The sequence below is a fragment of the Podarcis bocagei genome (assembly GCF_964188305.1).
Source record: "Podarcis bocagei genome assembly, chromosome: 3".
NCBI lineage: Eukaryota > Metazoa > Chordata > Lepidosauria > Squamata > Lacertidae > Podarcis > Podarcis bocagei.
Window position 1 is genome coordinate 13,987,450 of NC_138127.1, and position 21,876 is coordinate 14,009,325.

At 41.5% G+C, this 21,876-nt stretch overlaps 1 protein-coding gene across 8 annotated transcripts in view; it reads right to left on the minus strand.

Moving 5' to 3' along the window:
• KIDINS220 (kinase D interacting substrate 220) overlaps positions 1-21,876 on the minus strand; it is a 63,052-nt gene that overhangs the window by 7,435 nt on the left and 33,741 nt on the right. For 2 of the 8 annotated variants that reach the window (XM_081188952.1, XM_081188953.1), the window contains exons 23-28: positions 16,541-16,719; positions 13,348-13,574; positions 10,633-10,743; positions 9,071-9,127; positions 3,604-3,636; positions 303-431 (exon numbers count right to left, since the gene is read on the minus strand). In XM_081188952.1, coding sequence (XP_081045078.1) covers positions 303-431; positions 3,604-3,636; positions 9,071-9,127; positions 10,633-10,743; positions 13,348-13,574; positions 16,541-16,719 — 736 coding nt within the window. The remainder of the gene's footprint in view (positions 1-302; positions 432-3,603; positions 3,637-9,070; positions 9,128-10,632; positions 10,744-13,347; positions 13,575-16,540; positions 16,720-21,876) is intronic. The other 6 variants (XM_081188954.1, XM_081188956.1, XM_081188955.1 and 3 more) reach the window with 6 other exon arrangements.

Consider the following 21,876-nt stretch of genomic DNA (forward strand, 5'->3'; position numbering starts at 1 on the left):
CATATGAAACAGGGACTGTGGCTTCTTTCTCTCTCTCAAACCAACCATATTCAGTAAGCCAAGAACACAACTTGTCCTATCACGGTTTGTTTAGAGCAAAACAAACTTATGTTCTCTTCTTTCTCCATCTTTCTTCTAGTTTGTTGTGCTTTCTGCATCACATGTCGGTATTCAACTGGCAATGGGTTTTGCAGAAAAAGGAAGGGACACTCAATATACGATTGCTGGAGAATGTAGAGCCCAAATGAAGGTGCCATTTTTAAATGAAAAATGATGTTCCATTTTTAAACGAAGGGACTCACCTTCTTTATAGTTGCAGAGTACTGAGCCAGCATGTTCTGGTCGAGTCCTTCGATCTGTTTCAGCTTCTCGCACACAGCGTCAACAGTCATCGAGCTCAAAGGCACTTGGGGTGCTCCTGAGCCTGTTCCCTGTGCAAGGGAGAAGTACATACATGCAATACGTTCAGAGGCTCATTATGCCTACTGCACATTGCTTTTCTTTGCAGAAGCAAAACGTAACACGCATCTGAGTCACAACAAAAGGCAACGCCCCCCCCCAAAGAACTGGGAATATTGGTATACTGTCTGGTGCCCCCGCCCCACCCCAGTTGAGACACTGTCCTTCCCAGATTAATACTCCAGTTTTTTTAAAAGTGTTTAAAAATTAATAATAATTGCATTGCGTCGTTATAAGCAAGGAGACCCATTAGAAATTTGCTCAAGATGTTCATGGATTTAAAAGTTAAATAACTTCTGACATAAAGACCAAGGAAACTTGATGACCTCTGCAGTGTACTTTTTCTTCACATATACTTTCAGTGCTTGGTTCTTATGAGAGCAAGGTCTAAGAACCAAGGAAGATGCTCACTCATTATATAAATCTGTCCCAATGATTCCTGGCACAATAGCATAGTGTCCTTGAACCAGATCTTAGCTAATGTTAGTTATAATCAGAGCATATCCAAGGAAATTAATAAACCTGACTAATTTAGGTCAATTTATTTCAATGGGTCTACTCTGAGTAGGACTAACACTGGCTGCAACCCGATGCTTTTTGAATTGCCTGAGCCAATAAAGAGGGGGACATAAAGGTATGTCCCCAGTTTCAGACATTTTGTCTTAGGGAGGAATCCAAGAGGCAGTTGTGCCACATGAGAGCCCTCTATGTGTTTGTGTGTGTTACGTGCAAGGGGAATAAATGAACATTTTGAAAAATTGGTGCCTTAAAACCGCTAAGGTTCCCTGCTAATGGAAGAGTGTCTTTTTTAGAAAAAATCGTGTCCGTCTCCCAAAAAATGAAGGCTTCTTTAAAGAACTGTAGCATCCTCACTCAACTTGTTTAATAAGGAGCTACCTCATCGACACAGAAACATTCCACAGCTCTGAGAAACTCATAAATTCTCTTTTTTCACATTCAAAAGCCAGGAAAGCTCACTGTCTAAAGGACCATAATCAAGGTGCTAAATAAACATATTTGCAAGAAAGGATGCAATTGAGTAAAGTAACTTCTCCAAAGTATTTTGACACTTAAAGCCCCAGAACAACAAGCTGCTTCAGGAAGGGCATGAAGTTGCAGCAAAAAAGTATTTTAATGCCATTGTGGGGTGTTTGCACTCAGCTCAGCTCACAGGTAGCAGATTCAACTAAGGACTTGTCAAAGCAACTGAAAGCCAAACTGTGACAACCGATACATTACAGTATTCAGAAAATGTCTGGAAAGCAGACTGCAACCTGTCTGGTGCAAGGTGGAAATAAAATTAAGCATATTATTATTATTATTATTATTATTATTATTATTATTATTATTATTATTTCTGATTGCTTAATGCAGTCTTGAAAAGGTTTCCTTGAGTGCTTGAGTCAGGCCCACTACTAACAAAAAATGTGCTACCATAAAACAAAACAAAAAAGATTCTCAGATGCTAAATCTATGCCTCATTTCTGTATAACCTCTACCACCAGGATACCACCCAAAACTGTAATCTTAAAAGACAGTTGGCGTAAAAAAAAAAGTGATCAGTGGCTGTGTTGCATGTTAAAATGAGCAAAGACGTTGGCTTAATAAACCACACTGTGCACAACCGGCATGTGCACAACCAGGATTGATGGACAGTCTTTAACCAAGGTTGGTTGTCTGCTTCTTAATCCTGACTTGCTAGGGAGAAAGAAAGAAAACAATGATCCCATGTTTGGATGCCATTCTAATCCTCTCTGTGGTTCATATATCCACTCATGCAAAGGGAAGAACAAAGTGGGCATCGCCAGGCACTATACAGTTTATTAAACCAAAGTTCTTTAGGTTATCATTACACCCGAGTGTGGCCACTAAGAGATGGATGTAATTTGAAAAAAATATATAATCCTCTGTACAAGTTTTTTGAAATATTCCTTCACAAGACTGGCTTCACAGCTTAACACACATTACTAATCAATATAACATTGGCAAAGTAGTAATTATTTTTCTTTAAGTGATCCCAAAATGGTCAATGAGACCATACATTTCTCAGGATCTATTCTATTGTGATCAGATGCAGGGGGAAGAGTGTGTACCTGCTATTATGGGGGAGGGCGTCCCAGTTTCAGTGTGCAAAAAAGTCTGCTGGAACAGGGAAATTCCTCCCTTCCCAACCACCTCAGCATTGCATGGGACAGGTGCGCGTGTGTGTGTACATATACATACATACACATACACACACACACACACACACAGACTATGGCTGCATGGAGATGGATAACTAGGGCTTTCCATCTTCCTTGGTCAATATGTAGCAGTGGTAGTCATAAGTCTCATTGTGTAGCCCATATTCACATTCGACAAGTGGCTCTGATAACGTTTTCTTAACAGAAGTCACAATTTTAATAAGGCATAAAGATAATGAATAAAATAGTCCATAAAAACTGAAGCAGAATGTTATAGATCACCTCCTACTCAACTCAGTAATTCAAACAATATTAAAAATAACACCTTAATGCATTAGTTTTATCTATATTGTATTAAATTCTATATACAGTTTTAGTGGGCTTTCCTAACATGTTTAGAATTCAGTTACGATTCCAACTATCCAGTCACCAAACTCAGTATCTGAACTATGTATGAAGCAGGAAGGAAAGCAGAAAATTGCTAAAATACAAAATGTAGTAATTACTGATGCTGTATTTCAGTGGCAAATAGTCATTTCAGCATGCATTGTAAGCTATTTTAGGGAAGATTTTTCTTAGAAAAATATATAGATTACTGATGTCAATGCATGAATCATATGACAGAGATTCAGTTTAATCTGGAATGCTTCCTATTAAAAAAAGCAGTATTTAAATAATAAGCAGTGCAGGTGCTTTTAGTGATATTTGTCATAAGTGAATTGGAACTGTACTTAAAACAGACATATTTTCCCCCAGTGGTAGTCTCTTTCATTATAGATGTGGAAAGAACATTAATGCTACTAAGTATCTGCCATGCAAAATCCAAAAAGCAGATGTCAAAGCAATCCTCAAGACTTGAAAAGTGCATTAGTGCATAAGTCAGCCAGCATGAAGTGCTAGTATGGACAATCTACAATGAGAATACAAAAATAAGTGAACAGTTTGCAGAAAGTTGCTGTACCTGTCTCTGTCTGTTTAACCCAGTTTTACACTGCTTTAAGAAAAAGGACAAAAAAAGTGACACAGCTTAACATGAAACATGAAAAAAATGCCATTAAAGAATGAGCTAGTATGGTTATTAAGATTTCTTCGTCAAAGTGATGGAGGATAAACAGCTGGGATTTCTTTTAAAAGTGGACTACCTCCTGATTAACACATGCTAGACAAGATCCAAAGAACTGTTCTACACACCCATGGGGATTCTGTGCCTGTGTTTCTCCAATAATTCCATGTTGCATTGCAAACCAATGTTGGGCTTTCAAAAGCAGTTTCTGATATGGCATCATTGATCAAACCCCACAGTGCAGTCTCAAGCCCTCAGAGACACTTAGAGCAATTGTTTAACAACATGGTATGCACTGGAGAACTTTTTACGCACCTCTGCAGCTCGTTACACTTTTGATCTGCGGTGAAATTCCTGCAAAGCAAGGGCAGCCAAACTTTGGCTCTCCCATTGCTATTGGACTCCAACTCCCATCATTCCTTGCTGGCTGGGGCTGATGGGAGATGGGAGACCAACGACATCTGCAGGGTCACAGCTTTGCCACCCCTGCTATGGAGGGCTATTAAGGCACAGAAGACTGTGTAAAAAATATCATGAAAACTCAGGGCTTCCAGGTTCAAAATGGTATCCAATTCTGCCTGCGCAGACTTCCGTTCACACAACAGGAGTCGCCTTCCCCTCCTCCCCTCTTACAGCCTTCACGTGCCTGAAAAATCTGCTCTGGAAGGTACCCAACTCTCTGGAACAGATTTTGAGGGCATTCTGAGGTTTGGAGAGAGGAGGAAAGTAAGGTGAAGACCCATTGTGCACAGTGAGTACTGTCCTTGTTCAACTGTGTTTTACTCAAGAGTAAACCCACTTAGATTAACAAACATGACAAAGTTAAGGCCATTGTTTTCAACAGGTCTATTCTGAGCAAAACATGAATTCAATTCCAACCTTCATATTTATACAAATAAAATACCTGATTTATTGCAAACAGGGATTGTAATGCAGCAAATGTTTCCTCCAGGTGTAGCTAGGTTTTTACTCTTATTGCAGTGGCCAGTGCTGGAGGTTCATTGCTTTTACTGCTGATAACAAGACCTAGTTGTATACTCAGTTCAGGGCCATGGGTATAGTACCAATCTCTTTCACTGAGAAGAATCCAGCAAGAGTCCCACTGAAAGCAGTTACTTCAGTGTGACTTAGTCCGTTATGTTAAACAGTTCTGCAGAACCCATAGCAGGATTTATTATTATTACATGCATAGTGTCATTGGGGTGAAATACTAGAATCATGCCTGTACCATGCTTCAACATGATGCTCAATTTTTAATGCAAACTAAATCCCTCATTTTCACATCGTTTATTAATGCTAGCTTCTTTTGGTAATGCTTCCCTTCTACCTTGTTTTGGTCTTTTCTAAATAGCAAAATGTAAAGGTATTATGTTTAATAAAACCAATTTTGTCCATTCTACTGGTACAATCACCTTGTAATCTATCAAGTTTTTATAACACTTATTGCAGAGACTGCCTCGGAGAATGTAAAAAAAGAACTTAGAATTTTGATGAGACAAACATTTTAAAACATTTGAGCAAAACTGACACCTTCTTCAAACTTTAGACTACTGTGAGTTTGAGATCACTCATACTTTCTCAAATAATCACTAGGAAATAATCAAAATCTTACTATACAATCAGGTAAGCACCTTTTAATTAATTCAAATGCACTTGTGAATAAAAAGAAAGATAGCAAGGGAAAGAAAGTGTATTTTATCGGTATCATAAAGCTGCTATAAAAAGGGAACCTACTATCTACGGGGGGGGGGGGGAACCATCTTATATCAGATTGAACAGGAGAAAAACAGGCTCTGTGTTACTACTCAAAACTATATACCGTATTTTTCGCTCTATTGGACGCACCGGACCACAGGACGCACCTAGTTTTTAGAGGTGGAAATCAAGGAAAAAAATATTATCCCCCCCCCAGCCCCAAAGAGCAATGGACAGGCTACATGCAGCCTGTCCACTTCTCCCAGAGCTTCTCGGGGCTGCGGGGGAAGCCCGGGTCCCCCCCCCAGCCCCAAAGAGCAAAGAAGCCAAGACAGTGCGCGGGATCCATAGCCGCGCAACCTCTCCAGCCAGGAGCTAAACCTCTCCAGTGCAGCTAAAGAAGACAAGGCAGCAAGCGTGATCCATCCCGCTCACTGCCTTGGCTTCTTCTTTAGCCTTGCACAGCATCTTTAGTCTTGCGCAACGGGATGGATTGCGCCCGCTGTCCACCGGGGCTGGACTAGATGACTCCTGGGGTTCCCTTCCAACCCTGCAATTCTATGACCTCGGAAGGTGTTTGGGGTCTCCACCACTGGAGGCTTTTAAGCAGCGGTTGGGGGACCATCTGCCTGGCGTTCTTTAGCTGTGATTCCTACATTGTGAGGGGGCTGGGCTAGATGACCCTTGGGTGGCCCTCCCAACTCTATACAGTCCTACAGTTCTGTGGCAGGAGATCCACAGCCACTTCACACAATGCCCACCCCCAATTTTCATCTGAGAGACATGTGTCTCTCAGTACCCCCCCTACCTGCCACACTTCCCCCACCCCACTTAAGCTGAGGGAATTCCTGCCCAGAGAATCTCCCAGCAATCAAGGAGGAGGAATCCGCTGCAGCCTCCAGCAGCGGAGGATCCATGGTCCCCTTCCTTCTCTCCTCCGTAGTTGCTTTGAAGCAGGAAAGTGGGAGAGGAGCTGCTTACACGAGTGTAAGCTGCTCCCCTCCCACTTTGCTGCTTCAAAGCAATCACGGAGGAGGGAATCCGCTGAAGCCTCCAGCAGCGGAAGATCCATGGTCCCCTTCCTTCCCTCCTCCGTGGTTGCTTTGAAGGAGGAAAGTGGGAGAGGAGCTGCTTACACGAGTGTAAGCTGCTCCCCTCCCACTTTGCTGCTTCAAAGGGAGCCCGGGAGGAGGGAATCTGCTGCAGCCTCAAGCAGCGAAGAGGATCCATGGGTCCCCTCTTTCCCTCCTCCGTGGTTGCTTTGAAGCAGGAAAGTGGGAGAGGAGCTGCTTACACGAGTGTAAACTGCCCCCCTCCCACTTTCCTGCTTCAAAGCAATTACGGAGGAGGAATCCGCTGAAGCCTCCAGCAGCGGAGGATCCATGGTCCCCTTCCTTCCCTCCTCCGTAGTTGCTTTGAAGGAGGAAAGTGGGAGAGGAGCTGCTTACACGAGTGTAAGCTGCTCCCCTCCCACTTTGCTGCTTCAAAGGGAGCCCGGGAGGAGGAAATCTGCTGCAGCCTCGAGCAGCGAAGAGGATCCATGGGTCCCCTCTTTCCCTCCTCCGTGGTTGCTTTGAAGCAGGAAAGTGGGAGAGGAGCTGCTTACACGAGTGTAAGCTGCTCCCCTCCCACTTTCCTGCTTCAAAGCAATTACGGAGGAGGAATCCGCTGCTGCTGGAAGGAATCCGCTGCAGCCTCCAGCAGCGGAGGATCCATGGTCCCCTTCCTTCCCTCCTCCGTAGTTGCTTTGAAGGAGGAAAGTGGGAGAGGAGCTGCTTACACGAGTGTAAGCTGCTCCCCTCCCACTTTGCTGCTTCAAAGGGAGCCCGGGAGGAGGGAATCTGCTGCAGCCTCGAGCAGCGAAGAGGATCCATGGGTCCCCTCTTTCCCTCCTCCGTGGTTGCTTTGAAGCAGGAAAGTGGGAGAGGAGCTGCTTACACGAGTGTAAGCTGCTCCCCTCCCACATTGCCGCTTCAAAGGGAGCCCGGGAGGAGGGAATCTGCTGCAGCTTCCCCCAACTCCCGCGGAAGCCGCACGCTCTTTAAAGGGGCTGTGCGGCTTCTCCTGGCTTTTCTGGGAGGTGGGGGGATTCCCCCACCTCGTAGAAAAGCCCGCAGGAGCCGCGCAGCCTTTAAAGAGGGTGCCGCTCTTGGGGGCTTTTCCCCCAGGAGGGAGAAGGGACTGCTGCAGCCAGTCAGTCCCGTCTCCCTCCTAGAGAAAAGCCCGCAAGAGCGCACGAAGCTTGTGTGCGGCTCTTGAGGGCTTTTCCCGTCTGCCTCCCCCCTGCATTCGCTCCATAGGACGCACACACATTTTCCCTTGCTTTTTAGGAGGGAAAAAGTGCGTCCTATGGTGCGAAAAATACGGTATATTCCTATCTCTTTATATGAATGCTTCTTTATGTACCCTTCCCTGTGAATGATTATCATTGTACTCAAACATATGTTAGGCTGGATTCCCAAATCCATAACATAACATAATCATTCCAACTTTTATCTTTATTATCCATGGACTTGTCTCACTCAAGACTTGCACCAGTAATGGCCAATGTGGTGGCAACAAGAGAAGGAAGGAATCTGCTGTCACTGAACAGCAGTGAACAGCAGTGAAGGGAGAAGAGGCAGGCTAGGTCATTTTGCTGGACCATACCCATTATGTAGGTGATTAGTCTACACCAGTGTTTCCCAACCTTGAGTCTCCAGCTGTTTTTGGACTACAATTGCCATCATCCCTGACCACTGGTCTTGCTAGCTAGGGATGATGGGAGTTGTAGTCCAAAAAGCTGGAGGCCCAAGGTTGAGAAACACTGGTCTGCACTACCACAAGCTATAACCATGGTGGAAGTGATGCAGGGTGAGGGGTGAATTTTGATGGAATCCTCATCTTTTTCTCTAAAGTATCTGGAAGAAGGTGGGAGAGACTGAGTTTATCCTGCATGAGTATTTAGACTATGATCAGAAAACAAAAATCATACAACCGAAAGCTGTTGCAGAAAAACAGGATAAAGCCATTGAGAGAAGAGTTACCATCCAAGTTCAAATCAACAACTTTAAAATAGAGTTAAGAATTAGAGGTTTTGGAAGTAAGATCCGAGTTTAATGCTAATCTATGGAGATATTTGTATGGCAGGAACAACTATGATAGAATGTAAAATGCAAAGCCTGCCTATTCCTAAGGCTCAAGGCAGGCACCTTCCATTCTCATGACAACTGTCTTATGACCAGCTTTATGTCTTGTCAACTGCAGCAGCTTTATGCCCTGACATAACCAAGAAAGGGCAGGTATAAATTATTCGGCTAAAACACTTAGAGAAGGCATCAACCAGTCACTTTTATGTAAGTGAACAGCTAATAGCCTAATTCCCTTCTACTAGCCAAGGCAATACTGCTAATGAAGACAGAACACATTGTACTCTACTGAAAACACTGTACTCCACAGACTACAGAAGGCTAGCGAGGGAAAGACAAATACAATGCGCATTATAAGTAGAATATTAGCTCGTACTCTTGTACTCATTCACAAACTATGTTCATTAGTCTTCATCTATTCTATTTGCTCATCAAGCCACCAATGCAGTGTTAGTGAACTGCCATGGTCATTCAAGCAGACTCATTACTGTTGAAGAAGCAATGAGATGCTAAGGATCCACACCACATGACTACTCATTTACCATTGAGGGGTCTGTGGGTGAAGGAAGCCCCTCAGCAGCATCCTCCTTGATAACATCCTAACAACAACAACAAATTATTACGATTTGGACAAAACGGTTAAGCATGCAACAAAAGTATGAAGGAACAATGGATGAAAAGAATATATCATTCTGCAAAAGAACTGGTTTACGGTTTTTAAGGGGTGAGGAACGTTAAGACTTGCAAGAACATGATGTGGCTCGACAAGGCTTTTTCCCCGGACCTGTGAAAAAGAACCATGTGTGGCCACTGTGAGTTGGTTCCCAGCACTCAATCAGGAACAGTTTGCACCCCTCTACTCTTCCCTTTGCATGCTTCAATTCCCTACATTACTTCCGGGTTAGCAGGAAGCCATTGTTTGCCATTACACATCACTGCTAGGCAAAGAATGACTTGTGTGGAGCATCGTTTGTCCACAAACCAGAACTTGAAATGAAGCAAAAGAGGAAGAGGCATGTGAACGCAAGGCTCATTCATGTTCTGGCCAAGCATTACATCTGAACTGAGTGCCTGTGATGACTCAGCAGTAGTTCAGTCATTCCCAGGAACTGATTAAAAGTCTTTGCAGGTCAATAGTGGTCCACAGGCTAGAACTACCTACTACTAGGTTTTGAAGATGTTTACAATAACATTTTTTAAACTCCGCACAGCTTTACCCAAAAGGCACCTATATTCCACAGCTGAAGTAGCCTAATAGTTTTCTTAATACTTCCTATTTAAAGAACATAGTACAATGTGATTTCCTGTTAAGAAATTTATGGAATTATGGCACCATTTCACAAATGTGGTTAAAAGTTCAATTTATATGCGGAAGGAAAATTCAAATTCTAGAACTTGCCCAAACTAAAAACAAAACATATTTTGTTTTATATCTGAATGTTAACATACACATTTTTAATCCACAGCTTCCCCTTTGTCATTATGGTTTGCTATTTTCTTAAATCTAAACAAAGAAGAACCTTTAGGTTGTATCCAACACTGTACAAAAGGAGGCCTGCTCCCACAACATGACTTCCCCTTCCTCTCCTTCTCCCCAAAATCTGCTTCTGGGGGTCCCCCAACCCTCTGGAGCAAATTCTGAGAGCGTGTAGGCAGCTGCAGATGGAAGGGAGGGGAAATAAAATTCTGTTGTGCAAGCAGAACAGCAGCGTTGGGTACAACCATTATCTTTCTGTAGTCTATAAGTGGCTTAACATTAATCATTTTATTCTAGCAAACGACACCTAAATTCACAATAAGTTAACTACACTTATTACATACTATAAACAGAACCTCTATATTTTCACTCTATAAAAATATTCTGTAAGACTCTTACATATTACTCTTAATACTAGAGTTCAAAATTTCTATGTATATAAACTTGTTAAAAAGTTTGAAAAAAACACATTTTACAATCTTAGTTAACCTTGGCTTTAATTTTTATAAAATATATTTTTAAAAATTGCTTGTGCATTTATGTGCTCACATTAAACATCTACTGCTGAATTACTGACTAATCTTATTTTGTAAGTTAGCATGTTCACGTACTGTTTGAGATACTTACTAGACCACTGCTCTGTTCCCTGGACATACTCGTTTTTAGTGATGGACGTGAGATGAGATGAGAACTGCCAGGATAATACCTTGGCATGTAAACATATGGGGCAAAGAATGGCTATGGAAAAAAACATGCAACAAAAAGGGACCATTACAAAAATCAAAAGAAAACTTAATTCAACAAATACAACTTATTTAAGAATGTAAAACATAAAAGTAAAACACACACACACACAAAATTTACTTCTTGAGGTAATTTTAACAATCCTATTTTGAATATTATCAAAGGTGAAATAATTAGGTAGTTACATACCCAACTTGAAGCCAATGAGAGATTTCCAATTTAGTTCAACGAGACACAAACAGCAGGACAATGGAACATTTTTATAATGAATTATGAAAACATCTATACACCTTCCAAAAGCAATTAAATGAGACAATTTAAAGCAAATACTAAAATTAGACAGTTTAATTCCATTCTAATACTTGAATAATCTCACGGGAATAAATGTGATTTAAGGACTATGGCTTAAGTATCTAGGAAGTGTTCCACAGGTGAATTCAAGAGACAATTTGTGTTATTCAATTTTCATCAATTTTAGAATTCAGACTGCTTCTCAAACCTTGTCAGGTGTAACTTGAAAAATACCTTGTGATGGAGACCTCTAATATTAAAAAACTTGGTGACTGGCCAATTCATGACTATGCATGTATCCGGGTCTACATCTGAAGGCTTTAAGCCCAACATTTACAGAACAATCCTATACATGTCTACACATATGTGAGTTCAATGAGACTTACTTGCAGAGATAGCTGGCTATAAAGTTGCAGTCTTAATCCAGATTGTGTGATGAAGTCAACACAAACAGGTTTTTGCAGGGTTTGAACGCAATCCCCATGTTTGGATGATCACATATTAGCTTAATAAGCAGAGATAAGAAAGCCACTCCTGACCTAAGGAGGGGGGGGGGGGTTGCGGGCTCACGCCACATTCTCGCGGGGCTGGTGCCAGCCCTGCGGGACTCAGGGATTCCCCAGTCTGATTATTATTCATTATCCCACAGCGCTGGCCAATCGGCTGGTGCTAGGGGCGGGCTTACAATAGGGCACTTAAGGTCGGGGAAGCCCTGGCTCGCCCCTTTTCTTTCCTTACAGCAGCTGCGGTTTTTCCCACCCACCCGCCCTCTAGGTTTGCATTCGGACTTTGCTATGGGCTTCGGCTGGTCGCCGCAAGGGGCCTGGTAGGAGTTTTTCCATTTGGCTAATTGGCTGTATTCTGAAGCCACTTGGTTTTTTCGCCTACCTCGTAGCAAAACGTCACAACTCCTCGGTTTTGGCGGTAGGCATTGGCAGGGGGTATAGTTATGCAAATGAAGTTGGGGGGGAGGAGCGCCATCACCTCCCCCAAATCTTGAAGGGTAGTTCGTTAAAGGACTCCGGGGGGTGTCGCCTCGTCCAAAACCTACGGAGGCTAGGGCCTAAAGCGCGCTCCCGAGCGGTAACCCCTTGGGGGGCGCCTAGGGATGTGCATCTCGGGGGCTCCCCCTGTTGGTGCTTAACCCTTCCCGGTTAGACCGGATAGTCTGTTAGGGCCAATGCCTAAAGCCAATACCACTCTTACCTGTAATAAATAAAGTTGTGACCATTTTCGCCCATTAACCTAAGTTCTGGTGTCCAGTGTCTTTATTTATTCCATCCGTAGGAGGGGGCGGGAATCGCCACGCAACAAATATTTTGCTTGCACATACAAACCTTTCACTCTTTAAAAAAAGAGCCCTCTAGTTAGCCAAAGTTCCCAGACTATTCACCAGTGTTTGAGGCTGGTTTACTATAATGGCTTTTTCCAAAGCTAAGCTAGCAAGCACAGTTTCCTGGTTTGAGCTACATGATTCATGGTCTGATTGCTCACGCTGCAAAGAACAAAAAGGCTGTGTGTGCAGGCAAAAGGCTCGTTTGCATCTCATTTCAAGCCAAAATAAGGTCACCCATACTAGGTTGATGAACTATTCTATATGCATCCAGATTGCAAAACAGCACCCTGGTTGAACACACACTTTTCAGAAATTGGTTTGTGTAGCACTTGGCAACCTGGTAAACCATTGAGAAGGCTAGTTCAACACGTGCCATAACTCCATACTTGTAAGTGGGCTTTGCACATTCTAAGCAGCCAACATTATGCCCTTTACATGCTGTTGGAATCCAATTCTGATCAAAACCAGCTAGCATGGCCCATGGTCAGGGATGAAGGGAGTTGCGAGTCCAACAACATCTGGAGGGCACCCAGGTTGGGGAAGCCGCTTTAACCTATGAGCGACCCTATAAACAACCTTCCTTCTATGCAGTTACCAAAACCATGGAGCCTAATCTTTCTTCCATTTGTCTACTTCCTGCAATTACGTAAAGATTTATAGCTACCGATAGTGTTGTTCAAACGTGCATGTTCAAAACCAGCACACTAAAAGTGACAAAATCTTTTTTGAAAAATTCTGAACACATTCCAAAATATTTCATCACTGTTGCATCATTCGAACCAAAAGTGCGTTTCTTCAGAAACTTAGCCCAATGGTTGAGATTTGCTGTGTACTTATGAATAAAAATGCTATGGTTTTCATCAGTTTTCTGCTGAAGAAGTGTGGCATTTTAAACAAAGTATTTATTATACCAGGAAAATCATCATCATCATCATCATGCGTCAATTTTCAAAAGCAGCTTTCTTTCTTACTCTATTATAGAATGGATGCTGAGGTCCAGTCATGCCGCTGTAGTAGCTGCTGTGAGGCTGTGGAGATACAACTCCTGCATTAAAAGGCCCGTTAAAGGAGTGCGTTGAAGAGCAGGCCGAGGAAGGCTGGCTAAACACCGACGATGCTCTAGGAGCTGCCTCTTGCAAAGGTAACGTGGGATATGGGATTGCTCCAATGTTAATTTGGTCTCTTGCAGCACGGACATCTGAAATATTTAATTTGTAAAAGTAATCAGCAAGCATTGCCAATAACGTATAATCTAAAAATCAAAACAAAGGACACAATTAGAGCTTCCTGGCAAATTGTTGCACATTCTGTTCTCTCTCTGGAGACAGAAGTGGATTCAGCATTAAGATCAGTCTCTCTCTCTCCCAGAACCAGAGGCAGAAACAAAAACTTGGAAGGTCTTGACAGAACAAGGGTTTTCCTTTCTTTCTCCAGACCTCGTAGTTCAACACTGAGAACGCAGAATCTCAAAAAAATATTTTTAAAAAATTAAGAGCTGACCCCCGCTTCCTCGAACCCCTGTTACATACGAGTACTGCTCCATTATGGAGAGCAATGAAAACAGCAAGGATTAGTGGCAGCTGGTCCCTATTGGTCCTGGCAGAAGACAGGGCAGCAAATGGTAGATAGAGCCAGTGGTAGACACGCCCCATTCTACTGGTTCTGCTCCTTTCAAATTACCTTGCAAGAATTATGAATGAAGGACCTTCAAGAAAGTGGTGCATCTCCACACTACTTCTATAAGGAGGGGGGCAACCAAACCTCAAAAAAAAGTAAGGAAAGTAGGGGGGGTGGATGAGACATTTGTCCAATCTCCCTACCCGGTCCCAACAGGAAGCAGACTAAAGGGGCAGTTTCACATTACCTCTTGCTCCCTTTTTTTGCTGCTGCAGCTAACAAACATATGGAAGAAGGGAAAATGCTAAGGGGAGACGCTGGTGATGCTAAGCACCCCCTCCCCTCAGCTCCCTTCACCCACTGCATTGTCCTCTATTATAAATAATAATAATAATAATAATAAATAGACTCACTCACTGAGATGTTTTTTTCCTGATGCTTGGCTTCATTCCACCTCCACTCCAAGTTCCCTCTCTCTCTGTCTTTCTGTCTGTTACTGTCTCTCTCTCTCTCTCTCTCTCTCTCTCTCTCTCTCTCTCACACACACACACACACACAGCGCCAAGGCTCTTAAATGATATTATAAATATAAAGGCAAGTGACAGCCTTCCAGCTTTTTCCTCTTTTCCTCATATTCTGAAGGGACAGAAGACAAAAAATGGAAAATGCAGCAACTGAATTGGGTGGAGACACTGATTAAGACCACCATACCACGGTGTCAAGTGCCATGTTCTGAAAAACTCCTGAATGTTAACAACAATGAAGAAGGATTCAACTCCCAAAATAATTCGAGAACCAAGTCACAGCTTCCAATTGGCTGCAGGACCTTCCTGTAACCAATCGGAAGTCGCAACAGACGTTTGGCTTCCGAAAAACATAACAATCACTTCAGGTTTTTGATCGTTTGGGAGTCAAAACGTTCGAGTTTAAAGGCATTCAGCGTCCAAGGTATGACTGTATTCTGTCCTATTATTTAGGGTCCTGCACATATCTAAGGCTTGTCACTTTGTCTACTTAGAGCATGTAAGTTGAATGCATTAAGGGAGGAATGAATTCTTGAGACTTGTGAAAGGCGGAATTCATCCTGGGAACATTGAAAATGCTTCAGTGGAAAGAATTGGGCCTTCAGTGGAGCAGAGAGGGAGGAAAACTGACCTCACTACAGTGAGGTACTGTGGCACAGGTTTGTCTCCTGTCTCGTCACAAAGAAAAACAACTCATTCTTGAAGAACCCTTCCAACCAAATAGAAAAGGACACAAAACCATTCATGCTGGGCTGCTAAGTACACAGTTGCTTTCATGCATCCTGCGCTGGCTCTCAGGAGATACTAGTCATTCTCAAAGAGCACTTCTCATCAGAACGGCTCTGCAAGGCCCTGGGTTAACAAGTCAGAGTTAGAGCAGGCCTTTTCAGGAATCACCTATATGGTAGTCCTGTCCCCAAGTCCAGTAGGATATAAGAGTACCCAATGCCCTCCTGGCTCTCACTTAAAAAATAATAATATTCCCAACACCCTGGAGGGGGCAGAAAATAAAAGTGAGTGTGGCTTTAGAAGGAGAAGCAAAAAAGACCTCCCTCAAAAGAAACTAGGAACGAGCCTCCTCTCTCCAGACTTCCATGTTTATTCTTGCCTATCTGGGTCAAGAGGAAAGGCTTATATTGATGCAGAATACACTGCCTCCAAAGGGAGAGCTGCCTTTCAAGATGTTATACATCATGTACATACTGTATATGTATGCAGTGCTTTTTTTCTTTAAAAAAAAATGTTTCGGGGTACTCTCATTTTGACTCAAGAAAATCACCATTTTATAGTTCAAATCAGGGAAAAATAAATACAGTAAATGGACAAAAGTACAAAGATTCACAAAATGTTTAGGGGTATGTGTATCCCTGCGGTCCCCCCAGAAAAAACCACTGTACGTATGCATGTGTTATATGCTAACATACAAAAATTATGTTACACTGGAAGGGGGGAACCCAACCATTTCCAGTCTCTTTCTCTAGCTGCCTGAAAGGACAACATACGAGAGCTTGTAAAGCAGCCCTTACAGAAACAATATTCAGCACTACAGAATACATATGTGTATTCTGGTTTTCTCAACAGGAAATACCTACATAAAATAACTCTTAATTCCTCTGTTACAGTGTATCTCCTGCATTATAAGAACTGCTAGGTTTTTATATGCTAAATTCTGGAGACTAGCAGTTTGAACACTAACAATGGGAGATTTAACGACAATAATATGCAGTTCTTGCCAAATTGACACATTACATATGGACCAAAGAAGGTGGGCAATGCTTTTTATAAAGAATTGCAGGCCTTTGTTCATTCATTACTAGAAGGGTAAAACATACTCAATTCTGAATAGTGATCATGTACTTGGGATTTGTGCTGCCATGTTTCTGTTACTGTCCTTGTGTACGTTATTCGTTCTGATAACACAAATCTCTCTTTCTTAGAAAAGTCATTTATTTTATTTATTCATTTCATTACACTGATGTTGGTATTAAAAGCTTTCCTGTTGGATAGTCAAATGGCAGTTTACCTGCAATAATTTCCCGGAGTTTTGGATCGAGGTTCACTGTACATGGAAGAAAGGTTTTTACATCACGTGCTATAAGGACTGGAGTTCGTGAAGACAAAAATACTTCAAAGTTGCGAATATCCCCATCAATTTCAAGCAGAGGTTCGACATCTTTAGTTGTTGGAATATTCTTTGAAATTCTGCAGAAAGCAAAGAAACTCCACATTATAAAGACCTAAGTAAATTCAGACAGAAGGTTTATCAGGCATTTCTGTCTAGCTAAGGATCACAAACCTAGTAACAGATCTATCGTTACTAACTTAAACATGTTCCTATCCAAATCTTCCCTCAAATAATTCATAAACAACTTGTAAACAAATGCAGCTTTTCACATATTCATGACTGAGATTGCCGCAAAACAAAGTTAAGAACGAGAACAAAGAGTTAAAGTTTTTTGGTTTGGTTTTTTTTTTTTTCAAAACAAGATTCCAAAAGAAAAAGAGCTGAAGACTTAGATGAAAAACCACAGCTGAGAAGTCACATGAAGCAAATTAGCTGAATTTTAATGCCAGCTCTGCTTAAGTCTGAATGTGAACAGTGTTCTGCATATGATGAACAATACTCCTGTTCAGAGGCTAATAGCCTACTGCTGTTTTATAGATTGAAATCTCTATTCTAACCTTCTGAGCTCAATACATTAAACTATTATGTTGAAAGAGATATTTATGTAAATGATAATCTTTTGGTGAAGGGCCAAAAATCTATGTGTCTGTGCTTCTCAACTTAAAAAAAAAAGGAAAATGCTCACACAATTTTTTTTGCAAAGTTACATGCCCTTCAAACCCAAGTTAGTTCAAAGACTACACATTATGCGATGGAGGCAGCAGTATTCTTGTTTTGGAACATCTGCTGCTAATAAACCTTAGTTTCTCTCAATGCATTAGTGGAAAGGACCATGGAGGAACAAAGTGACCACGATTTGCTCTCCAGAAACACATGTTCACACTAAGCCAAACTTTAGTGACCCAACTAGGCCAATATGTGCACATTATTTTGTGCCAAAACTGAGAACAGGAAGATTGGAAGTTGCCACAGAGTTAACAGTAGTTTGTTGGTGCTCTTTTATGTTTTTTGACCACTCAAACCCTCATGCACTATGAAGATCGTTTCAGTTATTTGTCTTCTGTTTATCAACAGTAGCAATTCTATCAACAGTAAGCCTCACTGAACACAAGTGGAACTTGTTTCCAATGCATACACAAATTTGGGTTGTTCATTTCCATTTTTTCCAACTCACTTTTTCCTGGGGATTGTTGCCTTTTGAACTTCTGCTCTTCTTATCTCCAAATTTTACAATTCACCCTACCTCTGCTCCTTCAAACCAAGATTAGGATGAAGCCAGGCAGAGCAAACTACACTTATCAGTTATACAAGGTAATTAACAGAATGTTTTGTTCATTCTTTCTTTTTTTGCATCCGTAATCTCTGCCATGTATTAAGTAGATGGGTTACTCAGGGAGTTGAATTTTAAGGCCACAAGGAAGTTAGCAAGAGTGAGAGTAAACGCCAGAAATTTCTGAATGTTTCGGAATCAGAAAATCATGTGTGTATATTTTTAGAAGCGCGGATAAATACAGATAGTGTCAAATGGTGGGTGTAAGTTCACCTATTACAAGGCTTCAGTGATGGTTTGAAAGACCTTCCATAAATATGAACTTTTTGTCTACTACATAGACAGTTGAGATGGTCAAAATAGAAAGATCAATCAGATGGTGGGAATAATGGAAATATAATAGAAAGAGATTAAATGCATGGTTGGATTGAGAATGCTAGTTAAGAGATGGTCAGTATGAGAGGCTGGGTGTACAGTGACAGGGAGAAAGGTAAAGAGCAGTCTGAGAGTATGGGTCTTCTCCAATAAAGAGGACTGATGTGTGTTTATGTGTGTTCATGCTATGGGTTGTTTGGAAGTGCAGGCTGCTCATCTTGAAACAAAATTTGCAAATTCAACTATTACAGCTTGTTAAACAAGAAACGAGGCAAATTAGCAATCAAGTAAAAAATCAGAAATAGACAGTTGATATCAGGCTTGTCGTACCACTGAGATATGTATAAGAACACTAAGAATGTAAAATAAGGACAAAGTAAAATGGTGTACTAAACATATGCATATCATTTCTGGCAGCCAAACTAAGTAATTAGGGGAAATTAGATAATTGGGCATATTTTAAGGCAAGCTGAAGGGGAGAATGCAATGAACACAAGAAGGAATTTGCTAACAAAAACAAGGCACACCCAAATAACAATATCTGGGTAGTGCCAGAATACAGACACAGCATATAATTTTGCAGAGAAGATGGCACATCACGTGTGCTGCTGGTTTATTTCCTTTTTAACGGTAGCAGGTCATGGGATGGGGTGGGAAGTACAGCTGGCTAGGCAAATGGTAAAAAAGGAGCTATGGACTGTCCTCCTTTCTAAAGCTTTGACCACTGTTTCTGTCCATGTGGACCCTTGGAGGCAGACTCCTTTTCAGCAGATGGGTGCAATCAACAGCAGAAAGCGTCTATCCCACCAACTGTTATGTTTATGTGCATAGCTAAACTCTGAAATCTGCTCCCACACGAGCCAGCGATGGCCACCAACTCAGACGGCTTTAAAAGAGGATTAGACAAATTAATTCTTTGACCTCTATGATCTCTAATGGAGGGTGAGGCTGTAAGTGGCCACTAGCCATGACGGTTATGATCTACTTTACAGGCAGTATGCCTGGGAATGCCAGCGGCTTGGAATCACAAGTGAGGCGAGTGCTGTTGCTCTCAGGTCCTTCCCATAGTCATCCCACTTTGAGAAAAGGATGCTGGACTGGAGGAGCCACTGGGAGGTGGGGCAAGAAAATGTCAGGATAAGCTATGGGAGGGGAAAATGTTACATATTACAAAAGTAATTGTAAGCACACGCTAACACGTGGTTTGTATCTAATGCAGTGCCCTTGCAAGAAGACCCAAATTTCCCATTGAAATCAAAGTACCTAACTCTTGCCAGGACTGTACCAACGTGGCTGCTTTTGGATGCAATGCTAAGCCAGCTATATAAATTTTAACAAGAAAGTGCAACTTTAAAAAGCACCCCCTCCATACAGACTCAATAGAACCTCATATATTTCTCCCTCTCTCCCTTAAACAAAACTGGTTAAAACTGTCCTAAAATAGAAACCTACCACCTACTGGAGAAGAAACCTTTTTTAAAAAAAGAATTACCTTGTACAAATGTTCAATCTCAAATACAGTTTATAGAATGAGTAATTATCATTTGTCTAAATGTGGTACTGGAAAAGTAGACAGAAAATGCTCGAGTTTTCATTTCTCTTTTCTCAGTTATGTATATGTTAACAAAAAAATCTCAAATGATTTAGACAAAGGCTTTTAGCTCAACACATAATTGCAACAAAATTACAATAATTGTCCCAATTAAAATAATCCTGAATGAACAGTTTGTCATCTTAATGTTCTGATGGTTTATAGAAGGATCTACTTAATTAGCTGAAATTGCTTTCCAGTGTTAGTATCAAATGTCATTTGTTAAAAGTTGAACGATTTGGAAAATAATTTAACAAAAGCAACTTTACCAAACATCAAGAACCAACATTTTTTTCCCCAGCTGAATAAAGCAAGCAGATGTGTCATCAAATTGCTATAAAAATAAATGAGCCTTTTTATGGGAGGGGGGATTTAAACTTTACTACTGGTGCTAAAGATTTCTTATTCTGATTATTTATCAGCTCAGATTTCTTTAATAAAACATGTATCATGTATGCCTTCTCCTATTAACACACTGTAAATACTTTTTCAAACCCTACTAATAACCCTGAGAGACAGAAATATGTTCCATTTGCTAAAGCAAAGTTATAATGCAGAAGTTATATTATTTACCCCAGAAAAATGCTGTTTAATAGAACACACCAAATTTTATCATTAGAACTGGTAAAAATACTGAGCAATGCACATTTATCTGCAGAACTTAAGACACTCTATATATAACCCAGGGGCACTTGGGCTATATCACTTAGGGCTATATCACATGAGAACATTTTCACTGTAAGAATAGAGCTTCCAGGGAGCACAAGCCCACCTGAGACACCCCCCAAAAAAGCTTTTTCAGATGTATTTTACAGTGCTCCTGCTGATTAGACTTCAGTGAGGTAGCTAGTGGGAAGCAACTAAAAACCTCTCTCACATATTCTTGCTCTCTGGAGATTATGCATGCCATAGTTTGCAAACAAGGGGTTGAAGCCAGGAGTGGGACTGGTTAGTTTCAAGAATGATTTGCATCACTGCATGTGTAATTATAGGTAAAAAACAGGAAGTGGAGTGAAATTTGGAAAGCAGAAGAAGAGCTCACATTCAAGAATTTGGCTTCTATTTGGAAACCATGGTACCAAGCAATATACCTGCACTGGGCCTTGGAATTGTAAGAACTGTCTCTCATTTACAGGTAGATGAATTAGTGTTTGTAGCTATGCATAACCTGCAAGCCACACAGAGTATCCCTCACCTATTTCAGTGTTTAAAAGTTACAGAGAAGCTACTGAAACAAACATGAAACAAGCAGGAAGACAAATATGAATTCTAAATTTAATGTTAAAACGCTGAATGACAGACCTCTTCACCAATATCATTGGTATGTTAGTGCCATCTGCTGGAAGATTAAAGGCAGTTACTAATGAAAAACGGGCTTGCAACTCTATACACATTTATCTGGAAGTTCCACTGAACTCAACAGGGCTTTCATCTGAATTGTACTGCAGACATATTCCAGCAGTTTATCTAACTGGTACTAACAATGAACGTTAACCTACCATTATGACATACTACATTAGAGGGGCAAAGCTATTCAATCCAAATGGAGACCCTATAACTAACAGTTCTGTAGCTCAGACATATCCGACCTTGGCCCAAGTACTGCCAACCCTGCTGGAGCAAGCAAGCAGGCAGAAGCCCCAGCTACTGTTGTTCTTTCCTGGATCTATTAGCCTGTTCTCATGGCAATTTGAGGTTCTCTAATTCCTTGATACCATCTTGGCTGTGAGTCCTGGAAGATCTACAGGCCTTTTTCCACCTGGCCTGGGAACGCAGGGCCCTGACTGACTCCAGCTGCAGAAGCTGCTGAGGCTGCTGAACAGACTCTTGCACTGGGGTGCTATTTCAGGGGTTTTTTGTTGGGGGAAGAGCTGCTGCAGTTATGGATATTATTTTTTTGCAGCTTTATTTTTAGATCATACCATGATTTATGTTGAAATTGTTTGGTTTGGCTGTGCACCTGTTGGTGTGTTTTATTTATTGTTGATGACTAATTTT